Raw genomic sequence first — 21,128 nt, 5'->3', positions numbered from 1 at the left:
TGGAGGTCTGTGGGAGTGTGGGCACACACATGCTGCAGTGTGTCTGTGGAGGTCTGGGAGTGTGGGCACACACATGCTACAATGTGTCTGGAGGTCTGTGCGAGTGTGGGCACACACATGCTATAGTGTGTATGGAGGTCTGTGTGAGTGTGGGCACACGTGCTGCAGTGTGTCTGCGGAGTCAGAGGATAACTTTGGTAGTTGGTTTTCTTCTATTATCATAGGACCCAGGGACCAAATTCAGGTTCCCAGGTTTGCACATCAAGTCTTTATCTGTTGATTATTCTTATATGTGTTGATTTCTATAACTAGTGCTGGTATATACTTGATAACTTCAAGAAGTTTCTCCCCCTAATTTCCCTCCCCTCTTAAACTGCTAGAGAAATTGGACTTCAAGCAAATAAACCATTTTCCTCACATGGTTGGTTCTACGTCAGACCAGTTTCTACCAAGAAGAAGAGCATGTGCTCTTCAGAGACGGTGGATAAAGGGCTCCATGTCTTTTTCTCTTTGAGATTCATCTTACCCTGTTTTGTGCTTCCAGATATTCTTGGAGAACTTGGAGCATGAAGACACTTTTGTGTATCTGTCTGCAATTCAGGGTAAGCTATCGTGGACCAAAGATGGCATCATGTTTACTTGAGGGATACAACCACCAGATGACTGGTTATTTTGTCCATCTTTCTGCTTCCTACATGGGATACTCTGAGAGATAATAATGGCATTCTAGAGTTTTCATAGGATTCTTAGAAAGTTTCAATGTCTCATAATGATGAAGTTTTATGTTTACTTTATCATTCTATAGATTAAGTGCCATTTCCTTGGTTGAGAGAGGTAAAGAACTCATCCATAAACTCTTGCAATGTAACCTTTTGTGGGGCCAGTGAGATCTCAGCAGATAAAGGCACAGGCCCTAAGCCTGAGGCCTGGAGTTCCATATCCAGGATCCACGTGGTGGAGGGGAAGAACTACAAGTTGTCCTCTGATCTTCATGGGACACACATGGGCATACACACACACACACACGCACACACGCGCGCGCGCGCGCACGCGCCACAAGATTTTGAGTTTTCAAATGTTTTTGGTTTCATTTTAATGGTTTCTGTTTTGTTATTTTTGGTGATTTTTTTTTCTGGTTTTGTTTTTGGTGTGGGGTGTCTAGAGCTAGGGAGTAAATCTAGGTCCTCACACATTCACAAGTAAGCACCACCCTCAGCTTCAGGTATTTAATATTTTTATTAATATTTCTTCATTTAAAAAACCACACACACGCACACACACACACACACACACACACACTCATACACACATGGGGTGGAGAGATGGCTCAGCACCTGAGTGTGTACTGTGCCCCTGCATTCATGTTAGGCACCTCACAATGACATGTAACTCTAGCTCCAGAGGATCTGATGCCCTCTTTTGGCCTCTGTGAGCATTGTATATATGCAATACCCATACCCGTATACACATAAATAAATAGTAAAAATCAAGACACATATGGGGCCATATGTGGTGACACACATCTTTAATATAGCATTCAGGAAACAGAGGTAGGTGGGTCTCTTTGACTTCCAGGCCAGCCTGGGTCTATAGAGTGAGTTTCAAGACAACCAGAGTTACAGAATAGGGAGACCCTGTCTTCAAAACACTAAAAACAAACAAACAAGCAAATAACCCATATAGAGCAGGAATATAACTCAGTGGTAGAACATTTGCTTAGCTGTATAAATCTCCCTAACACTAGGGAGAAAACATGGAAATCATTTTATTTCTTCTCTGAGGTTCTTTGTTCTCCACACTTCTATTGGTTTATAGATTCCAGAACTAGAGGAGAATAGAAAGTTGGGCACCCTTCCCAACAGGATCAGAATCACAGTGAGAAAGCTAGAGTTGCCTCAGTTTTCTTTGGTGCAGAACTGAGATTCTGGAGGCAGACTGCCTAAGTACACTGCTTCTCAGCTGAACAGGCTTTGGCAATGACGTTAGGCCTCTTGGGCTCCAGTTTCTTATCTGTTAAATGGAACTCAGTGTGTGCATTAGTTATTTTTCCTCATTGTTACAAAATACCTGGCCAAAAAAGCACCTTAAGAAAGGAAGTGTTGCCAGGCAGTGGTGGCGCACGTCTTTAACCCTGGCACTCAGGAGGCAGAGGCAGGCGGATCTCTGTGTTCAAGGCAGCCTGATCAACAAAGGGAGTTCCAGGACAGCCAGAGCTACATAGAAAAGCCCTGTCTTAAAAAGAAAGGGTAGGGGAGAGGAGAAAGAGAAAAGGAAGCATTTGTTCTGGCTCACAATTTGAGAGTATAGTCCATCCAGGTGGGGAAGGCAGGGCCATAAGCAGAAAGAGGATTAAGGGAGACAAAAGGACCACCCCAGAGGCAAGAGGACAGCTAGGAGAGTTGAGAGTTTCCAGAGAAAGTAATTGACCTGCAGCTGTGGAGGTCAGACAGGTTGGGGCTCACACAGGTGTGACTACAGCCATGAAGTGACACTTAAGGAAACCAGAGAAACCAGTGACTGGAGAACCCAGGACACCTCTAAATATAACCCTCAGACACCAAGTCACCTGTGCTTTTTCAAGGAGATGGTTTTCACAGACTTTCTTGTCTGTTTTTAGGTCTGAGTTTTTGAAAGTGGTGTGTCATTTTAATGTGGCAACATTCTGCCTGTCAAAGGCTCAGCTTATTAACCCATTGATCTCATTAGCCTCTGGGATCCCCTATAAAAACTGCAGCTGTTGGTGTTGCATGTGTTTTCGGTGGTTTTAATTGGTGTTGCTAATCAGTTAGTGATGAATAACAGGACAGGTAGAGGGAGGTGGAATTTCTGTTCTGCCTCCCCAAGATGGATAAGATTGAACTAACTGATGTTTTTGGTGTCGGTTATATATACTTAAAAGCCAAGGCCTTAAGTGAATTCCCATTAAGAGAAGCAGGAGGTGAATTTTCCCACTTGTGTGTTACTTGCACAGGCCCAAGTTACTCCAAACATGCTGTTCTGGTCGTTTGTAATAAGGGTACTAGAGAGTACTCTGGGGAGCACTTAGTTTTGGGGTCTGTGAATGCATTTTAATCTTTTTTTTTTCTCAATCTGCCTGCATGACTCTATGGATACTTCCCACTCAACTCAGTGATAGTTTGGTTTTTTTTTTTTTTAAAACATATTCACCAATTCTGTCTGCAGTCCAGGCAAAGAGCAGAGAGGGGCTGAGTATTCATTCCCACAGTAGATATCTCTTCTTGTCTTATTTAAGAATTCCTGCTACATGTGTTACCTGTTCATGTAGCAGTCTAAGAACTAAATCCCTGAATAGTTAAACTTGACTTTGTGAAAAGATGTCCGCATATCTGCTATTCATACCAGGCAAGTGCTGCAGATAGGAAGCTGTGTATAAAGTTGCTGAGTTCCCTACTGAGGACAGGGGCACACACCTTTAAATCTAGCACAGAGAAGCAGAGGCAAGTGAATTTGTGATTTTGAGGTCAGCCTGGTTTACAGAGTGAGTTTGAGGCCAGCTGTGGCTACTGAGTAATATCCTGTGACAAAAAAAAATTAAATTTTTTTTCAATGATAAGGAATTGTATACAAAGCAGAAGTCCTGTCTTTCCCAAAATCAAGACATGTCTGTGATTATCCCTTAATGTGTTGAGGGTTGAGGATTGTGTGTGTGTGTGTGTGTGTGTGTGTCTGTGTACGTGTTTTGCACTTGAGGGTATACAAGCATGCATATGTATACAAGCATGTATGTGGAAGCCAGGTGTTGGCACTGGGTACCTTTGTTGATTACTCCTACTTCATTGACTAAAGCAGGGTCTCTAGCTGAACCTGGATTTTTCTGATTTGACTAACTAGTCAACTCACCCCTGGGATTCCCTCTGCCGCCGCCTAACTGCTGGGATTACAGGTAGCTGCCATCTCCACCCAGCTTTTATGTGGGTTCTGGAGATCCAAACTCTGGTCCTCATGCTTGCATGATAAGTATCTTACCTACTGAGCATCTCCTCAGCCTGCACTGTAAGACTCTTAAGGGTATGTTGCTCCATTGTGATGAATGTGGTAGACACATGAGTAATGTTCTTCAGTAAGCTCTTGTAGCCAGACAGTTTAGCCAGCTACGAATCTGCTCAGATGTCCTCGGAGTCATGTCCTTGAAGAACAGTCTACATTCCAGGGGTCCCAATGGTCCCTCTGAGTGTCAAAAGAATCTTTGGCTGTGTTGGTGTTGTTTTGAAGATCATTAGGATTGAACCCAGGGCCTCTTTCTTGCTACAGAGGCACACTCTCAGGCCCAAAAAGAGGCACACTCTTAGGCCCAAAATGTCTTTGGATAAAACAATTATAACAAACAGGAAGAAAGAAGGAAGGAAGGAGGGAGGGAGGGAAGGAAGGAAGGGAGAAAGAAACCTATACACTGAGCCAAGACATGGAGGTGAAAGTATGCCATTGTGTAAAGGAAGGGATAGACATTTTGACATGCCCAGACAAATCACACCCTTTTCCACCCTCTTTTTCTTTTCTTTCAAAAGAGCCAAAGGGAACCAAGGCAAAAGGCTCAGAAGGGGGGCGATGAGTGTATATACATGATGACAAGATTTTTACAGAGTTTCCAACTAAGCAGAATTACAAGCTTTAACTTGTCAGGCACCAACTTTTATCTTATTCTCAGATTTCTACCTCAAGTAAAGTAAGAAACCATTAGCTGAAAACAATTCTCTGTCTCTTAAGGATCATCTCATTGGATCTGGTGTGGAAATTTGGACTGTAATCATGTGAACTTTGCCTTCTCCATTTTTGTCCTTGAAACTGGAAGGTTTCTTTCTGCTCCAATCTGGTTTCTTAGTGTCTCGCTGGCAGTGTCTCTTCTGTTTGTGCTTAGTAAAGTCATGAGGTTGGCAGGGAAGTAGACATTATCTTCATCCTTTCAAACTTATTTGAGATATAATTTACATTCCAAAAATGCCTCAAATTAAAAGGTGCAAGACAGTGTTTCTTAGTATATAGAGATGTAACCCCAGCATTTGGAAGGCCAAAACTGGAGGATCCAAAGTTCAGAGTCACCCTTGGCTACTTTAGTGAGTTTACTGCCAGCCTGAGCTATGTGAGATTCTTTTTAAACCCCCTTCCCCCACTACAAAAAAAAGGGGGGTCTGGGGAGATGTCACAGTTGGCAAAGTGCTCAGCTCGAAAGCCCGAGGACCCAAGTTCCATTTCCAAGGACCTACGTTTTGCTGAGGGCAGAAGTGCATGTCTGTAATCCCAGCACTGAGGAGATGGAAACAGATGGATCACTGGAGCTCACTGGTCAGCCTGCATAGCTGCATTGGTGAGTGCCATGTTCACTGAGAGGCCTTTTCTCAAAAAATAGGATGGGGAAAGCTTGAGGAAGACACTAATGTTGATTTCTGACCTCCTCATGCATTCACACATATATATGCGCACCTGATGTACATATGCACACACATGAACATACGTATGCATACACATATACACCAACACACAAAGATTTGGACAGTGTAGTAGTTTGTGTAGTTTGAATAAGAATGGCCCCCATAGGCTCATATGTTTAAATGCATAGTCATCATGGGGTGGAACTACTTACAAGGATTAGGAGGTGTGGCCTTGTTGGAGGAAGTGTCACTGGGGATGGGTTTGAGGTTTCAAAAGTCCATGCAAGGCCAGTAGCTCACTCTCTTCCTACTGTCTGTGAATCCAGATGTACAGCTCTCAGCTACTTCTCCAGCACCATTTCTCTCTGCATGCCACCATGCTCCTGCCATGGTGACAATGGACTTAAACCTCTGAAACTGTAAATAAGTCCTAATTAAGTTCTTTCCTTTATAAGAGTTGCCATGGTCATGGTACAGTAGAACACTGACTAAGACAGACAGCCACCATGGCTTTCTGATTTTAGAATATGTTTTTATCCTATACCCATATCAGTTATTCCCCAGCCCCTGACAGCCAATGATGGGCATTTTTCTTTCTTTCTTTTTTGTGATGCTAAGAATCAGATCCTTAGCCTTGCATATGCCAGACAAATGCTATACCACACCACTAAATCCTTGACCTCTGGTCTGCTTTTTGTCTCTGACCTGCCTTTTGTGGACATGCCTATGAGTGGAATGGAGTCATATGGCAATAGAGTCAGACCTCCATTTTTCCTAGTTCCTTTCCATATAGAATACCTTTGTAAGGTTCTTCCTTACTATAACATGGGTCAATACCTTAATACCTTTATTCCTTTGTTTGTTTGTTTGTTTGTTTCTCAAGACAGGGTTTCTCGGGGGCTGGAGAGATGGCTCAGAGGTTAAGAGCACTGGCTGATCTTCCAGAGGTCCTGAGTTCAATTCCCAGCAACGATATGGTGGCTCACAACCATCTGTAATTTGATCTGGTCCCTCTTCTGGCCTGCAGACTGAACACTGTGTAATAATAAATAAATATTAAAAAAAAAGACAGGGTTTCTCTCTGTGGCTTTGGAGCCTGTTCTGGAACTCACTCTGTAGACCATACTGACTTCGAACTCAGATCAGCCTGTCTCTGCCTCCTGAATGCTGGGATTAAAGGCGTGCACTACCACTGCTTGGTGATCTCCATTCCTTTTTATAGATTAGTATTTCATTGTACTGAATAGCACCGTTTTACTTTCCATCATCAGTTGATGGGCAGCTGGATTGTTTCTAGATTGAATTTATTTATTTATTTGTGTGTGTGTGTGTGGAGGTCTGAAGACAACTTGTAGCAGTTGGTTCTCTCCTTCTACCATGTGGATCACAGGGACTAAGCTTAGGTCTTTTTTTTTTTTTTTTTTTGGTTTTTCGAGACAGGGTTTCTCTGTGGCTTTGGAGCCTGTCCTGGAACTAGCTCTTGTAGACCAGGCTGGTCTCGAACTCACAGAGATCCGCCTGCCTCTGCCTCCCAAGTGCTGGGATTAAAGGCGTGCGCCACCACCGCCCGGCTAAGTTTAGGTCTTCAGACTAGGTCAAAGGCACCATTAACTTGCTGAGCTATCTTAATAACCCATTTCTACTTCTCGGCCACTATGAATACTGGTTTACAAAGTTTTGTGTACACTTGTTTTTATTTGCCCTGAGTTTACAGCTGGGGGAATTGTTAGGTCATATAGTAACTCCATGCTTATCTATAAAATGGAACTATTTCATATCATGCCTAAAAATTAAGTCAAAATGGATCATATATCTAAATATAAGAGCTATGTCAATAAGATTTTTTTTAAATGGTGGCATCATTTTACATTCCTGCCAATAATAAACAAAAGTTCCACTATGCTAGCTAGCCAATACTTATTAATTTTCTGGCCCATTTCTTTCAGCCATCCTAATGGGTATGAAATGAATTGTGATTTAGGTTTGTATTTCACTGATGATTTTTTTTTTTTTTTTTGGTTTTTCGAGACAGGGTTTCTCTGTGGCTTTGGAGCCTGTCCTGGAACTAGCTCTGTAGACCAAGCTGGTCTCGAACTCACAGAGATCCGCCTGCCTCTGCCTCCCGAGTGCTGGGATTTTCACTGATGATGTTGAATGATGTTGAACACCTTTTTTTTTTTTAAATCAGTTTTCGTCTGTTTTAAAATGTCCTTTAGAAAAACATCTATTCAGATTCTTTACCATTTCCATTTTGGGATGTTTTATTTATTATTGGGCTATGATATTTGCTGGTGTATTCTGGAGACAACTTCCTTATCAAATGTATGATTTGCAGATATTTTATGCCATTGTGTAGAACATCTTGTTCTCTTGTATGTGGTGCTGTTTGAAACATAGAAGTTTAGCTTTGATGAAATTTATTTGTTAGCTTTCTCTTCCATTGCTCATACTCGTGGAGTCATTTCTAATAAGTTATCATTCAACTCAAGGTAATGGATGTGCCAGGTGTGCTGGTGCACACCTTCACTCTCAGTGCTTGGGGCAGGTGCATCTCTGTGAGTTTCAGGCTACCCGCAGATACACTGAGGAGATTTTCTTCTGTTTTCTTCCAACTCTTATTGATTTAGCTCTTCTTACATTTAGATATATGGTTCATTTTTAGTTCATTTTTACGTATGACACAAAATATTCCCATTTTATAGATAAAGACTTTGGCACTTGTACTTAGGTTAACCTAAACCTGTTCTCCAAGATAACATAGAAGGTCATTTAGATCTTTATTTTTAAAAAATGTTTATTTGTTTACTTTCTGCAGAGAGAACCAGAGAGAGACAGACACAGAGAGAGCATATGCCTATAGGTGCATGTGTGTATGTGTGTACAATTTTTGAGAGCCTGTTCTCTTTCCATCCAGTATATGGGTTCCAGGATGAATCAGTTTGTGAAGTATGGTACTGAGCACCCACAATCTCTGTGCCTGAGAGCTTGCTCTTTACCTCCCAGGGTACAACAGGTCCCTCTTGTACACAATTTTTCAAATAATAGTAGAAACTGATCCTGTTGTTTGCTTTAAATTTTTTGTTAATTTTTATTTTATGTGGATGGGTGTTTTATCTGTATGTATGCTAGTGTATCATATGTGTGTCTGGTGTGTCTGGTGCCTGAAGAGGTTCTAGATAGAGGCCCTCGAACTGAAGCTTTAGGTGGTTGTGAGCAACCATGTGGGTGTTGGAACTGAATCTAGGTCTTCTGCAAGATCAGCCAGTGCTTTTAACTGCTGAGCCATCTCTCCAGCCCCCCTGTTGTTAGTTTTGAAAAAAAGATGATGACAGATGTTATGCTTTTCAATATTTATTCAAGAATAACATTAATCATCTATGGACTAGCCACATTTGTTATCCAGCATCAGCGGATGGACAGTTGAGTGGTTCCCATTGCTGATCATTATTAATAACGCAGATAGAAACACCAGATTCCACCAGTCATCCTGAAATATAGTAAAGCACTGTAGTTCCGTCTGTTTGTCTGTCTGTCTGTCTACCTATCTATCTGGCTTTGGGGACAGTCTCATAGTCTGGGCTGACTGTAGGCCTGATCTGTACCCAAGGATGACCTTGGACTTCTGACCTACCTTCTCCACCTCCCGGGTACTAGAATTCCAGGCATATGTCACCATGCCAGTTTTTTTTTTTAATATTTATTTATTATCTAATTTACATGGGAAGTAGAAAAAGACAAAATCACCTGAGTAAATTGGGAGCGTGGGGATCATGGGGAGAGTACAAGGGGCGCGGAGAGGAAGGGAGGGGAGTGGAGAAAAGTATATAGCTCAATAAAAACAATTGGATGTTTTTTCACATACACACAAAAGATTTATTTATTATGTGTACAATGTTCTGTCTGCATGTATGTCTGCACACCAGAAGAGGGCACCAGTTCTAGTTATAGATGGTTGTGAGCCACCATGTGGTTTGCTGGGAATTGAACTCAGAACCTCTGGGAGAGTAGCCAGAGCTTTTAATCTCTGAGCCCACCAGGTTGATTTATGTCTTGCTGAGGATTAAACCCATGACTAGGCAAGTACTCTATCAACTTTCTTTCTTTTTTTTTTTGTTAGTTTGGTTTTATTGTTGTTGTTTTAAAGGCAGAGTCTGACTGCTTAGCTCTGGCTAGCGTGGAACTCACTAAAGTAGATTAGTCTGGCCTTGAACTTGTAAAGATCCAGCTGCCTCCACCTCCCAAGTGCAGGAATTAAAGACATACACCACGATGCCTGGCTCTCTACCAGCTTTTTAAATGAAGATGTGGTTTGCTGGTAGTCACAAAAGCTGGTAGAGTGTGGAAGTGAAGCAAGCCCTTTTTGCAGCGATCCCCTTCCATTGTACTTATGTACTTACCTTATTGAAGTTCACAGGCTCTACATGATGCCTTCTGCCCCTTTCCACATAGGGGGTTGGGAGTTACTTCAAAGCCCTAAACTAAAGTTTCATTCATACTAGCTTCATTTTTGGACTTTCTGACCAGTGGTTTCTTCTGTCAGTCAAAAAAAAAAAAACCACCAATATTCAGATTTATATCAGAAACTTAGCAGTTTGGCACTTTTACCTATATAGAAAAGAATAATAGCTACTTCACAATTATTTGCACTTTCCAAGATTGCCCTGGGTAATTGTCATGTCAGAAATGGCAGTAGGTTGTATAAGTTACCACCTACTGAGTACCTGTTATATGTCAATCATAGCAACCCTACCAGTTCAGAACGAGGGAATTGAGGCTCAAAGATATTAACTACCTGGTCCAAAGTGACACAGATACTAGGTGACAGGACCAGAATTTGAAGATAAGTCTCTCTGGTTCTGAAAAGCATACTCTTGCATCGCAGTACCCACATCGCTTCAGCCTCCAAGTATGATTGAGTCTCATCAGGTCTCTGCATATGTGGACCAGGCCTGCCTGTGGCAGTGCTTCCATCATAAACCAGCTCTTTATATACTTTAACAGTCTGCCAATCTTGTGCTTCCTTGATTTTTGTTTTCTTTGGCTCACTAGGTAGTGTATAGAGTGTTACTTTTCAGGTAATCTCTGGATCTTTAAAATGCACCTTGCTACCTCACACTGCCTGCTCTTCTTCCTTCTTCCCTTCAGTGGTCATTGGCTTTCAGCACAGCAGGGAATGGTATTGCTCAGGAGCGTCAGAGAAGGCTTCAGAAGTCCCTTCTGGATTGCATTCATGTGCTGTCTTTTGTACTGTGTGACAGAATACCTGGACCTGGAATTTACTTATAAAGGACAGGGCTTTGTTTCTTACAGTTCTGAAGCTCAGAACCCCAAGGTCTGAAGGCAACATCTGGCCAGGACCTTTGTGCTACATCATCCTATGGCAAAAGGAATTTGGGGAAGAGCCAGAGAGGTTTGGAGAGTCAGAGGGCTGAACTCATCTTTTTCAGGAAGCCACTCCTCACTCCTACGATCTTGACATGAATACATTTGCAAAAGCTGAGTCTTCATGACTTCATCACCTCTTGTATTAGTCAGGGTTCTCTAAAAGCCAGTAGAGCCAATGTATAAGTTAGAAGTGCATTTATTAGACTGGCTACACAGTGTTGTCTGGGTAACAACAATGGCTGAACACATGCTGCGGGACCGACAGCCTAGTACTGCTCAGTTCACAAGGCTGCATGCCTCAGCAGTTCCAGTCTGGTTCTGAAGGTCTGGAAGATTCCTAAGGGAAGGAGTGGGTGTGTTAGCTGTAGTCTCAGCACTTAGAAGGTAGAGGCAGGTGAGTCATCAAAAGTTCAAGACCTACTCAAGTTCTAGATGAGATTCTAGTTCAAAAAAGAGAGAAAAAAATCGTCAGGGATAAACTCTAAGACAGAGTGCTTACCTAGCACGTTCAAGCCCCCGACCTGAAGGAAAGTAACAGCAAACACAGTCTACACAAAAGCTCACACCTCAGCATTATGCAAGTAGGAACAACTAGAACCTGTCACCTGTGAGTAGACAAATAAAACCTGGTACATTTATTTAATACAATGGTATTTGGTAATAAAAAAGATGGCGTACTGCCGGTTCATACTACAGTATAAACCTTGAAAGTGTGGTTAAGTGAAAGAAGTTAGACATAAAAAGCCACATTTTGTATGATTCCATTTATGTGAAATGTCCAAAATTGTCCAATCTGTAGAACTAGGAGTAGTCGTTACTAGAGTGTGGAAGAGGGATTTCATATGGACGTGAAGCTTCTTTTTGAATTAAAAGTAGATAGTGGAGCCAGGCAGTGGTGGCGCATGCCTTTAATTCTAGCACTTGGGAGGCAGGTGGATCGCTGTGAGTTCGAGGCCAGCCTGATCTACAAGGCTAGTTCCAGGACAGGCCCCGAAGCTACAGAGAAACCCTTTACCTCTTTTAAAAAGAGTTTGCCTATGTGCACACATGTGCATGCGTGTATGCAAGTGCCCTTGGAGGTTAGAACAAGGTGTCAGATCCTGTAGAGCTGGAGTTACAGGAGGGTGGGAGCCACCTAACATGGGTGCTGAGGACCAAACTCAGATCTTGAGGAAGAGTACTAAATCCTCTAAGTACAGAGCCATCTCTCCAACTCCAGTTAATACACTTTAAATATTATCTTAAAATTTCAGAGATTTTCACGAAACTCTTGGGAGTGTGAAGGATGCATGGGCAGGATTTAGATAGAAATGGAGGAAGAAGTTGAGGCTGAAGGAAAGCAAAAGCCTGAAGATGGTCCAGAGCAGGGCAGGCATGCAGGGGGATAAGCATTTGAGGCTGTGAGGGTATGAAGGGAAAGGAGTGATGGAACTTGAGAGTAGATGCTATTGGGAACCATTTGCAGGCCCCCAGGCTCTTCTGTGCAGATTGCAGTCCCCCTGCAGGCAGTGATTTAGCACAGGTTTCCTGGATGGAAAGATCAGTACTTATTCATTGTCTTATATGCTTCATTTCCACTCACAGTTAAGAGCTAACTGTAGCCCTGAAGCAGCTGCTTCTTTCATTAGCTTCTCCCTCAAGGCTCTAAGGGCCACCTCTAACAACAAAAAGACTATGTTCTTTGCTAGCCAGTGAGTGATAAAGCCCTCCTTCAACCCTGAGCCCAAGGCTCTTATCCACCCAGTGCTAATATCTTCCCACCTTTCTCAAGTCTGAGGCCTCTGCTCCTACAAACAGTAAGTAGAACAAGCTGTGGCGGCCATAGAATTTAACATTTTCAGGTAAGCAGGTACATACTTAATTTCATGGTTTCCAGAATTTTCTTCAAATCCTTCATCTCCTGTTCATGTAGATGAGCTGCCATAAAGGCAGAGTCCTTCCAGAAGACAATTTAGAGACGCTGTGGATGTCTCCTTTATAAGCTATTAAGGAGTCAGTAAGTACCTATCTTCCCTGAAGAATTGCTATGTAAACTTTGCCCACCTTCCTTTTAAGAGAGAATTCCCCACCACCACTTTGAGATACGGTTTCCTGGTGTAGCTCTAGCTGTCCTGGAACTTGCTTTGTTGACCAGGCAGAGCTCTGATTACCCCTGCCTCCTGAGTGCTGGAATTAAAAAACATGTGCCACCACTATCAATTTTTTTCTTTAAGGGTGCAGTAAAAAGACTAGAATAACATGCTGAGCAGTGGTGATGCACGACTTTAATACCAGCAGCACTCGGGAGAGAGGCGGAGGCAGGTAGATCTCTGTGAGTTTGAGAACAGGCTCCAAAACTACACAGAGAAACCCTGTTTCGGGGAGAGAGAGAGAGAGAGAGAGAGAGAGAGAGAGAGAGAGAGAGAATAATGTAGAATAATGGAAGAGTCCATAAGTAATGGAGTTATGTCATGGTACCAGTTGGAGAGTCCCAGTTCTTCCTTCTTTTTCCCATACCACAAAGCAAGTAGCTTACATTACATTGTTATTTCTTTTTTTTTTTTAATATTTATTTATTTATCATATATACATTATTCTGTCTACATGTATGTCTGCATGCCAGAACAGGGCACCAGACCCCATTACAGATGGTTGTGAGCCACCATGTGGTTGCTGGGAATTGAACTCAGGACCTTTGGAGGAGCAAGAAATGCTCTTAACCTCTGAGCCACCTCTCCAGCCCATTACATTGTTATTTCAAGTACAAATTAAAATCCCTAATCCTACCAGATGTGATTAAGGTGATCCTTGAAGTTGCTCACATACATAATAGGCTCAATTATATTTTTTTATTAACCCTGACATAGATCCTTTTGTTGCTGAATCATAAGTTCAACATTTTTGACTTAATGAAGCATCAATTTCCACTTCTCTGGTCATGTCAGGTCTTGGGCAGTGTTGGAAAAATACTCTTACATGGGATCTATTCAGTTTAGATTTAGACTTTGATATTTGGTTCTGCTTCTTGATCAGACTTGTCTCTGCTGGTCCCTAAAGAGGAAGGCAAGTTGGAAGTGCATTGACCTCAGGGAGAAAATGTCAGACCCTGAGCATCCAGTGACCTAATTAGGTCATCTTGACACCCAGTTGCCAGGCGATTGCTAAAGAACATCTTTGCACTTTGTGTTCAACTTTTGTTTTTCTTTGTGTTGACTTTATTGTATATAGGAACCCAGAAAAGAACTGAGGGCTGTGGAGATAGTTCAGTTGGTAAAGTACTTGCTGTGCAAGCATGGGGACCTGAATTTGGATCCTCGGCACCCCATAAAAGCATCTATAGCCCTAATGCTGGGGGTTGGAGAAGATAGAGACAGACAGAGACTGGCGAGCCCCAGAGTTCACTGGCCAGCCAGTCTAGTTGAATTGATGAGCTCCAGGTTCAATGAGAGACTGTCTCAAAAAATAAGGTGGGACTGGCAAGATTATTCTTCAGGTAAGTGTGCCTACTGCCACACCTGACTTCAGTCCTCAGAATTCACATGTTGTACTCCGACCTCTGCACGTGTGCTATGGGACATATATGATCTCCCCCCACAACATGGATAAATAAACATGTAATTTAAAAAATTTAGTTAGAGGACTAAAGAGCTGACTCAGTAGTTGGATGCTTTTCCAGAGTACACCAATTGATTCCCAGAACCCACTAGGTGGTTCATAACCATCTGTAACTCCAGGCCCAGGGCATCTAATGCCCTCTTTGAGCCTCTGCAGGCCCTGCACATATGTGGTGCACAGAAAACATATATGAGGGTAAAACACCCATACATATAGAAATGAAGGAAATTTAAAAGGTAGACAATAATAGAAAATATCAGATGCTAACCACTGGCCTTCATATACATGCACAAATACTTAAAGACTCTGATCACATATACAAAGAGAAATTAATTGCCCTTTTCTATGCTCTTTAGGCTGACTTGGTGCTTTTAAAAAGATTTATTTAATCTCATATGTTAAACATATATAATAAAAACTTAAAAATGTATATATGTATAGTATGCGTGTGTGCATCCAAGTGTCTAAGGAGACCAGAGATGTTGTATCCCCCAGAGTTAGAGTTACAGGTGGTTGTGAGCTGCCATGTGAGTGCTGGGAACTGAACCTGGGTCCTCTGCAAGAGAATCAAGCTCATTTAACCAATGAGTTAACCCTGAAATAAGTCCTTAGAAAACAAAATTCATAGAAGAGATTGACAGGCTCCTGTTTGGATCCTACCAATAGTCAGAATTGAACCAGGGGGAAAGAGAACCATAAATTATTATTTTTGCTCCTTTTTTCTCTTAATAATTAAATGTTATTTTGTTCCTTTAACATTTGTTTATTAAACCCTGTTATGTTTGAGAAGAATGGTAGGTATACTTCTGAGAAATATAGTAATGTCCTGCCTTCCTGGAGCGTACAGTCAAAGGAGGGCCGGTGTAATTGCACAGATGTAAAGTCATGTTACAGGTGCTGTAAAGAGCAGGCACTCTGAAGGCTGTCCTGGTTTAGGAATGCTTCACTGTGCAGAGCGGGGAGGGAGAGGGAAACCATTCTCCAGAGCTGGGGGGGGGGGTTAGGAGTTCACCTCGTGAAGCCAGGAAGAGGAGTGTCTCAAACTGGAGGGACAGCAAAGGCCAACTGTAGCCAGGGCCATGTAAGGGCAGCAGTCGGTAGATGGGTGGACTCAGCTCACAGCAACCTCTTTCTAGCCAGAGGGCCTGCTCTCTCATCAGGTTCATAAAGATTTCACGGAAAACAAGGGTCTGCTGCCTTAAAGAACAAAGAATTTGAAAAAGTCCTTGTCTTAGGTCATCTGTGCCCATGCAGAACACTGTATCCATAAGCCATGTGTCATATTGTCCACGCCCCAACACACACACACACACACACACACACACACACACACACACACACACACAACTTTCTCCTCACTGCTGACAGACATGCTCTTGTCTGTATTTAATCTGTTTTATGAGAGGTAGCAAGACTGCATGACTGTCTGTATAGATTTCTGAATTCATTTGTTTAACACAGCCCACACCATTATGAAACCGTTCTGATCTTCCAGGAAAACAACAGAATCCTATGGAATTATTTTAGGCCCATAGTTTAACAAAACTATTCTTAACAGTGGGACTCATTTTCCAATGAGTCTGAAAGCATCAAGCAGTCAGGTGACTTTTTTCTTCTTCTTTGTACCTTTCAATTTCTGGCTTTTCACGTTTTCTAGTATGAACATGTCTTGCTTTTATAACCAAGAGTATTTTTTTTTAATTATATGGCTGCTGCAGGAAACTGAATTGCTTCATGATGACAAGGTTTGGGGACGAGTACAGATGGAAACAGATGGCTCCCTCTGTTGTAGCACTCCCTGGTGACCTTTTCACAACCAGGGATTACCAGAGTACAGAGTGACCATGGCTTCTTCACCATGAAATTATACAAGACAGGAACCTTACTGACAAACAGATGTGTTTTCCCTCCCAAGTAGTGCTTTTCTTAATGAAATGGTTGCTTAGAAACCAGACCATAATAATAACTTTTCTATATTTAGTCTATGAAATGATTCAGTTTGCAAAGTCAGAGAATTCTAATTAGGTAGAACTGAAAGCGTCCATTATTCTTGTCTGGAACTTCAGCAGTTAAATGGTTAAATCAGCAGCATCTCATCCAGCATGTGTCTCTCCAGATGCTCCTCATAACAGGGGACCCACCAGGAAAATGACAGCTCCTGCTCCACTCTGAACTGTGCCACTCTGTTGTGGCCCAGTGGCGTCTGCTCTCGCTAGCAATCTGCATTAGAAGCCATTTCGTGTGATGTTTATTAGTCTGCTGAGAAGAGCAGTTAGGTCAGTGGGTCAAAAACTGTGTGTGAAAAAATGAAAATAAGCTCAGTTTACAATAAGCTCAGCAAAACAGCAGTGTGAAAAGAAGCCAGGAGTGAAGATGGTTTAGGATGGCAGAACATAAAAAACTCTGATATGCTGCTACTGACAATAAAGAGATCTTAATCTATACTGTATTTGTTGGGTAATTAAAACAAGTATTTTAGTCAGGCATGGTGGTAAATACCTATAATCCCAGGCAAGATGATGGAGAATTCTAGTTGACTCTGTTCTGCATAGTGAAACTCTGCCTAAATCAAACATCTCAAATTCAAACTAATTAAAATCTAGGGGAAAGTGGCTCCCTGCTTTCCATTAATGAGATCATTCTGTTTAATACAGCTGTCATAGAGTAACACATTCAAAAGAACCTAAGACCATTAAAGAATTGAAAGTGCAGAGGATGGGCAGAGTAACATTTGAGGAGAAAGGCAGAACCCCTAAGGTGTGAACTCGGCAAGAGATCCTGCATTTGCCCTGAGAACATTTGCCTGAAATTGAGCCATGGATAAGTTGCAGAAATGAAAATTTGGAGCAATTTCAAGTGAGATTAAACAACAGATACCTTCTACTCCTCAATTTAGACCCCCAGGTCAGTCAGCAGTGTTGTGCAGTGCCCTGCGCTGTGCTTCACCCCTGAATTTCTGGGGTGTAGAGAGAGGAGGAGCAAGAGTTGGAGGCTAGCCTGGGCTCTATAGCAAGACACTGTTTAAAAAAAAGTATTGTGGTTTTATGCATGTATGAACCATAACATAAAATTTGACATTTGAGCATTTTAAACAATTTATTGACACTAATTATTTTATCATATCATATCATATAGCTGTTACCACCACTATTGAAACTTTCATTCTCCAAAACAGAAGCTCTTCTGCTGATCATTACAGTAACACCACATTTCTCCATACTAATTCTTTTTTTTTTTTGTTGATAAAAGCACATTTTATTTATTTATTTATTTACTGTTTTTGTATGCACTTTATTTTTTTTTGTGTTTATTTTTTTTTAGTTGTTGAAAAAAAAATTTCCACCTCCTCCCCGTTTCCCATTTCCCTCCCCCTCCTCGCACACATCGTCCCCCTCCCCCTCCCTTCCCCCTCCCCCCACTCCATTCCCCCTCCCTCTCGAGAATGAAGAGCAGTCCAGATTCCCTGCCCTGTGGGAAGTCCAAGGTCCTCCCACTTCTATCCAGGACCAGGAAGGTGAGCGTCCAAACAGGCTAGGCTCCCACAAAGCCAGTTCATGTATTAGGATCGAAACCTAGTGCCAGGCGGATCTCTGTGAGTTCGAGACCAGCCTGGTCTACAGAGCTAGTTCCAGGACAGGCTCCAAAGTCACAGAGAAACCCTGTCTCGAAAAAACAAAAAAAAAAAACAAAAAAAAAAAAAAAAAAAACCTAGTGCCATTGACCTTGGCTTCTCATCAGCCTTCATTGTCCACCACGTTCAGAAAGTCTGGTTTCATCCCATGCTTATTCAGTCCCAGTCCAGCTGGCCTTGGTGAGCTCCCAATAGATCAGTTCCACTGTCACAGTGGGTGGGTGCACCCCTCGTGGTCCTGACTTTCTTGCTCATGTTCTCCCTCTTCTGTTCCTCATTTGGATCTTAAGAGCTCAGTCTGGTGCTCCAATTTGGGTCTCTGTCTCTATCTCGATCCATCGCCAGATGAAGGTTCTAAGGTGATATGCAAGATATTCATCAGTATGGCTATAGGATAGGGTCATTTCAGGTTCCCTCTCCTCAGTTGCCCAAGGTACTAGCTGGGGACATCTCCCTGGACACCTGCGAGCCCCTCTAGAGTCAAGTCTCTTGCCAACCCTAAGATGGCTCCCTTAATTAGGATATATATTTCTCTGTAAGGGGCACATTCATCCATACTAATTCTTGAAGCCAGTAATTAGCACACAGTCACAGCCAAACACAAGAAAACAAGGTTCCATAAGACTTCAGATATTAGATTTGTTGCTCACACACATCAAGAAGTAACTCTGCTTACTGTATTTATAAAGAAATACAGAATAGCTGGGCGATGGTGGCGCACGCCTTTAATCCCAGCACTCGGGAGGCAGAGGCAGGCGGATCTCTGTGAGTTTGACACCAGCCTGGTCTACAGAGCTAGTTCCAGGACAGGCTCCAAAGCCACAGAGAAACCCTGTCTCGAAAAAAAAACCAAAAAAAGGACAAAAAAAAAAAAGAAATACAGAATAAATTTGACAATAACTTTTAAGAAGTAAGAAATAAAAGACAAAAAAAATCAAACTGATTTTTTAATAGGAACATCTAAAAATAAAAAGTAGAATAACTGAAAATTCAGGTGGGAGAGTTTTGCAGCAGACACAGCCAGGAAGAGAATTAATAATCCAGGAGGTTAAAAAAAAAATTACAGTGAATGAGCATAAAACCAGTATCTCCAGGCAGAGAAATCAGGAAGAAAACTGAAAAGACTTGATCTCCTTAGCTTTAATTAAAATGCAAACTATACTTAACAACAGAAGATGTCCTAGGAAAATGGCAAACATAAGTCTATTTATATAGGATATGGATCTGTAGTTGCCCAGGGCTCGGGATGGAAAAGAAAAGTGATTAATGAGTGGGCAGCTTCCATTTGGGGCGATGAAAATGTTCCCGAACTAAGAGTGCTAATGGTTGCACAGCTCTGGGAGTCTCCTGAAACCCCTGAGTTCTGCACTTTAGAATGACAGTTTCCTGATACATGAATTATATCACACTGAACCTGCTTCTTTTAGCAAAAGGCAGGTAAGCAGTTAATATCTTTATAATGTAAAAAGTTACTAGATATCAATAAGAAAAATATCTAGTAGATAAAAACCGTAGTGGACAATTTGTTTGTTTGTTTGCTTGATTTTTTGAGTCCTGGTTTCCTTGTGTAACAGCCCTGACTATTCTGGAACTTGTTTTGTGGACCAGGCTGGCCTTGAACTCACAGAGATCTGCCTGCCTCTGCCTCCCGAGTGCTGGGATTAAAGGTGTGTACCACCACAGGCAACTTTTCAATGGGACTTCTGGTTCTGGTTAAGTATAATGACACAGACTCCCTTGGTAAGAAAATGAATTAGAACATTTGAAATGCAGTTTTGATATTTGTACCCATTAGGTGAGTTGTTTCTCTCTGGGGAATTCGCCCTGAGGGTCTAAATGGGACCTTGATCCTACAGCTGTGAAAGCTTTGTACTGAACTTTGGAGGAGTACACTGTTTTATTATATATTTGTTCGTTTTTTTGTTTATTTATTGTTTTTTTTCAGGAGGGTTACACTTAGTTGAGAACTTAATGGGTGGGCTTGTTTGTTTTATGGAGTGTTTTATGTTTGTTTAGTTGCTTGGTTGGGGTTTTGCTTGTTTTGTTTGAGGCCATCTGTCCCAGGCTGGCCTCAAAACTTACTATGTAGCCAAGTACTTGGAACCTAGGGCCTTGTGCATGCATGCTAGGCAAGCATTCTGCCACTGAGTTACATGTTACCAGCCCCTTTTCTATTTAGTTTAGTTCATTTTTTATTTGTTTGTTTTGAGACAAACCTAGGCTACCTCCATCTCCATCAAACAAGGATAACTTTGAACTTCTGATCCTCCTGCCTCCACCTTCTGAGTGCTGGGATTACAAACTATACCACCTGGCCCAGTTTCATGCAGTGCTGGGGCTGGAACTCAGGGCTTCATGCCAGCACTTGCCAACTGTGCTACATCCCCGGCTGGTAGTGCTTTTTGTAACAATTCATCTGTCTGTCTTCAAGAAGCCCTGCCTTCATTTTACATCCTTTCTACCGTTCTCTTTTCCTCCCCTCTTCTTGAATCCTTATGACACACAAGACATACATTATAACCCACAGTGTCTTATGATAATCAACTAGAGAAGCACTGCTGACTATATTTGTATCACGAAATAACATGCCCAGTAGTATTCTGTGGATATGTGAATGAGACCTGCCCCGCATTATGTTAATACTGTCTCCCAAATATGGCTTCAGATTACTTCTGCATATACACATTACTGTTTTTTTTTTAATTAACCATTTACCTCCTTTTTTGTTGTTGCAATACTGGGCATTAAGCTTAGAGCCTCACAGATGTTAGGCTAGCTCTCAGCCCTTTTTAACTTTGTGGGTGTATGGTCTGCGTGTTTATGCATATGGATGTGGACTTGTGGGGGGTACACATGTATGTGTGTGCATGTATGTGTGAACGTGCTTATGGAGGCCTGAGGTTGACATTGAGTGTCTTTCTTGATGCCCTACCGCCTTATTTGTTGGTAGGTTTGTAGTAGTAGGAGCGGCGGGCCTGCGTCCCCATAACCCGGCCGCCTGGCTAGCTTATGCCCCGAAATAACAACACACAAATTGTATTCATTTAAACACTGCTTGGGCTGGGCAGTGGTGGCGCATGCCTTTAATCCCAGCACTCGGGAGGCAGAGGCAGGCGGATCTCTGTGAGTTC

General features: G+C 42.1%; 1 protein-coding gene across 1 annotated transcript in view; it reads left to right on the top strand.

Moving 5' to 3' along the window:
- Positions 1-21,128, top strand: part of Tango6 (transport and golgi organization 6 homolog) — a 169,276-nt gene that overhangs the window by 68,142 nt on the left and 80,006 nt on the right. The window contains exon 15 of the mRNA XM_005345416.2: positions 545-602. Within this exon, the coding sequence (XP_005345473.1) occupies positions 545-602 (58 nt within the window). The remainder of the gene's footprint in view (positions 1-544; positions 603-21,128) is intronic.

Source organism: Microtus ochrogaster, chromosome 4, assembly GCF_000317375.1.
Source record: "Microtus ochrogaster isolate Prairie Vole_2 chromosome 4, MicOch1.0, whole genome shotgun sequence".
NCBI classification, from domain to species: Eukaryota; Metazoa; Chordata; class Mammalia; order Rodentia; family Cricetidae; genus Microtus; species Microtus ochrogaster.
This window is presented reverse-complemented; position numbering and strand designations above follow the sequence as displayed.